The sequence below is a fragment of the Galeopterus variegatus genome, unplaced genomic scaffold (assembly GCF_000696425.1).
Source record: "Galeopterus variegatus unplaced genomic scaffold, G_variegatus-3.0.2 Scaffold5660, whole genome shotgun sequence".
Lineage (NCBI taxonomy): Eukaryota > Metazoa > Chordata > Mammalia > Dermoptera > Cynocephalidae > Galeopterus > Galeopterus variegatus.
In genome coordinates, this window is record NW_007731771.1 from 95,665 (window position 1) to 98,503 (window position 2,839).

Consider the following 2,839-nt stretch of genomic DNA (forward strand, 5'->3'; position numbering starts at 1 on the left):
AAGTGTTTCATATCACCCTTTTAATTTACAAATGTGGACATAAAGGGAGGTGAAGTGACCTTTCAAAATGACATGGGGTTTTCAAGGGTGGTATGAAAAAGGTAAGAACAGAAAGTTCAGTTGGAAGCCAGAGATGTAAGAGACAGTCTAGAAGTCAGGGTTGAAGGAGAAATGAGAGTCACAGTAGGAGACTCAGGGCTGTGGGAGGAACTTTTTTTCTTTGCTAACACAACTTGGATGAGGAAGAGATTTGTCAGTTGGAAGAGAGAGGAAGTCACTGTAGAGTACTGAGAAAAAGGTTTGCTGAAATCAGAGATCAAACACCAGCTCTGAGAGTCAGAAGTTGTATCTCCCAGTGAAATGCAGCTTCTGCCACTTCTATTGCTGGTGGCTTTCTTCCCAGGTGGTGACAATGAGGAAGGTAAGAGTAACTGGCAGCCTCCAGTACTGGTGCAGGGGGTCTATATAAAAGTATGCTGTGTTTACCTGGGTGCACTGAACACTAAGGGGTCTGGGCCTTCCTGTCTCCCGCCCTCTTCCACCATCCTGAAGGTTGGGGTTGGAGCCTGAGGCTCTAGGCACGCAAATGTGTAAGGCTTTAGGTGTTCTTTTCCATTTCCGTTCTTTGTCCTTGCTCATCATATTATCCTCCACTCTTCACAGCCTTCCAGGGGCCAACCTCTTACCATGTCATCCAGATCTCGACCTTTGCCAACAGCACCTGGACACAAAATCAAGTCTCAGGCTGGTTGGAAGATTTGCAGATTCATGGCTGGGATAGTGACTCGGGCACTGCCATATTCCTGAAGTCCTGGTCCAAGGGAAACTTCAGTAATGAGGAGATTACTGAGATAGAGGAGCTAATCCGAGTCTACTTCTTTGGATTCATTCGAGAAGTGCGGGCCCATGTCAGTGAACTCCAGATGGAATGTGAGTTCAGTCATCTCATCTGGGGGGATTCTCAAAGACTCTTTTCTCTTTCTTGGTTCAGACTCCTAGTCCTTCTGATCTTTCTCCCCTCCTCTGTACTTTACCCAACTGCATGCACACACTTTTATAGATAGTCCCTTGCTCTGACTCCACACCTCCACTTTTCCTAGATTCTTTCTGCCTCTGCACTATTCTCTGAAAGATGACGGCTCTTCCTTTGCAACCAACCCGTGTTTGTCTCATGTCAAATTTCCTGCTAAAGGGCGCTTGCTTCTCCTACCCTGTGCCTGAGTAACCTAAATTGTGGCTTCCTCCTCTTTATTTCTTCCTCTCTTCATTCTATTCCTCCCTGAACGCTCCTCTCCATGTGATCCTCAGGTTCACTCTGGAGTGCTGTTCTCCTGACGCTGTCACACTGTTCCTCACACTCTGCCTCTCCTCTTCCATCTTACCTACTATACATCTTTACCACAGCCCCTCCCCCCATCCATGACATCTGTACTTCTCCTATGCTCTTCCTTCAGAAAAGCTTTAAATGCTGCACTTTTGCTCATTTCACATCCCAGAAATTTTTCCCTATGAAAAGCTAAAATTCTAGGTCCCTTTCTCCTTACTTTCTTTCTTGTTTATATTTAACAAATTATTCTCTGTTTTACTTCTACCTAGACCCCTTTGAGTTCCAGATCATAGCAGGCTGTGAGCTGCATCCTGGGGGTGACATAGTAAGCTTCTTTAGGGGAGCTTTTAGAGGACTGGATCTCCTGAGCATCAAATATTACTCATGTGTGCCTTCCCCAGAAGGCGGAATCACAGCACAGCAAGTCTGCACACTACTCAATCAAGGTATCATCGATATTATAACGAAGCTCCTCTATGAAACCTGCCCCCGCTATCTCTTGGGTGTCCTTGATGCAGGGAAGGCGGATCTGCAGAGGCAAGGTTAGCCCTGTTCTTTTTTCACTTTCCACCACCTCCTTTAAACCCAAAAGTGGCAAGATACCCTAAAAGTAGAGGGGCTTACTCAGTAAGTTATTTGCTTCCCAAAGAAGTGGAATAGGTCGCTGTCCAAGCTTGTGTATTTCTGAGTTTCTATGCTCTGTATTTCAGTGCAAATCTGACATTCTCTCTGCCCCTTCCTGCCCCAGTGAAGCCCAAGGCCTGGCTGTCCAGTGGCCCCACTCCTGGGCCTGGCCATCTGCTGCTGGTGTGCCATGTCATAGGATTCTATCCAAAGCCTGTGTGGGTGATGTGGATGCGGGGTGAGAAGGAGCAGGCGGGCACTCAGCGAGGTGACCTCCTGCCCAATGCTGACGGGACATGGTATCTCCGAGTAACTCTGGATGTGGCAGCTGGGGAGGCAGCTGGCCTGTCATGCCGGGTGAAGCACAGCAGTCTAGGAGGCCAGGACATTGTCCTCTACTGGGGTGAGAAGGAACCGGGACCCAGGCAGCAAATGGGAGCAGGAGGTCCTCCAGCATAGAAGGAGGGACTAGAGAAGGGTGGGGTATGAGAGTGAGAGAGAGAGAGAGAGAGACTTCTGTGATACCTGTCCTAGCAAATTAAAAAAAAAAAATGTTGATACAAACTATAGAAGAGCTAAGAATGAAGGACCTATAGATTGGATGGGAAGGGACAGGAGAGCAAGACAAAGGATGGATAGATGGTATCTGGGAATATGAGAGAGGGAATTGGAGATGACTCTACATTGGAAGCACATGAATTGTGCTGACACACAGCTGGGCAAAGGAAGGCCAGGGGAATCAGAGGATGAGACTTAAAGTGACATCCTTGTATCCTCCCCAAATTGCCAGGACACCGCACCTCCATTGGCTTGATGTTTTTGGCAGTAATGGTGCCTTCTTTGATCCTTTTGCTGTGCTATGCATTATGGTTTGTGAGGCACTGGTGA

General features: G+C 47.5%; 1 protein-coding gene across 1 annotated transcript; it reads left to right on the forward strand.

Moving 5' to 3' along the window:
• Positions 1-360: 360 nt before the first annotated feature.
• Positions 361-2,839, forward strand: LOC103605217 (T-cell surface glycoprotein CD1b-1-like). Its single transcript, XM_008589802.1, has 5 exons — positions 361-421; positions 664-930; positions 1,597-1,869; positions 2,076-2,354; positions 2,742-2,839. The coding sequence occupies exons 1-5, from the start codon at positions 361-363 to the stop codon at positions 2,837-2,839; spliced, it is 978 nt and encodes a 325-aa protein (XP_008588024.1).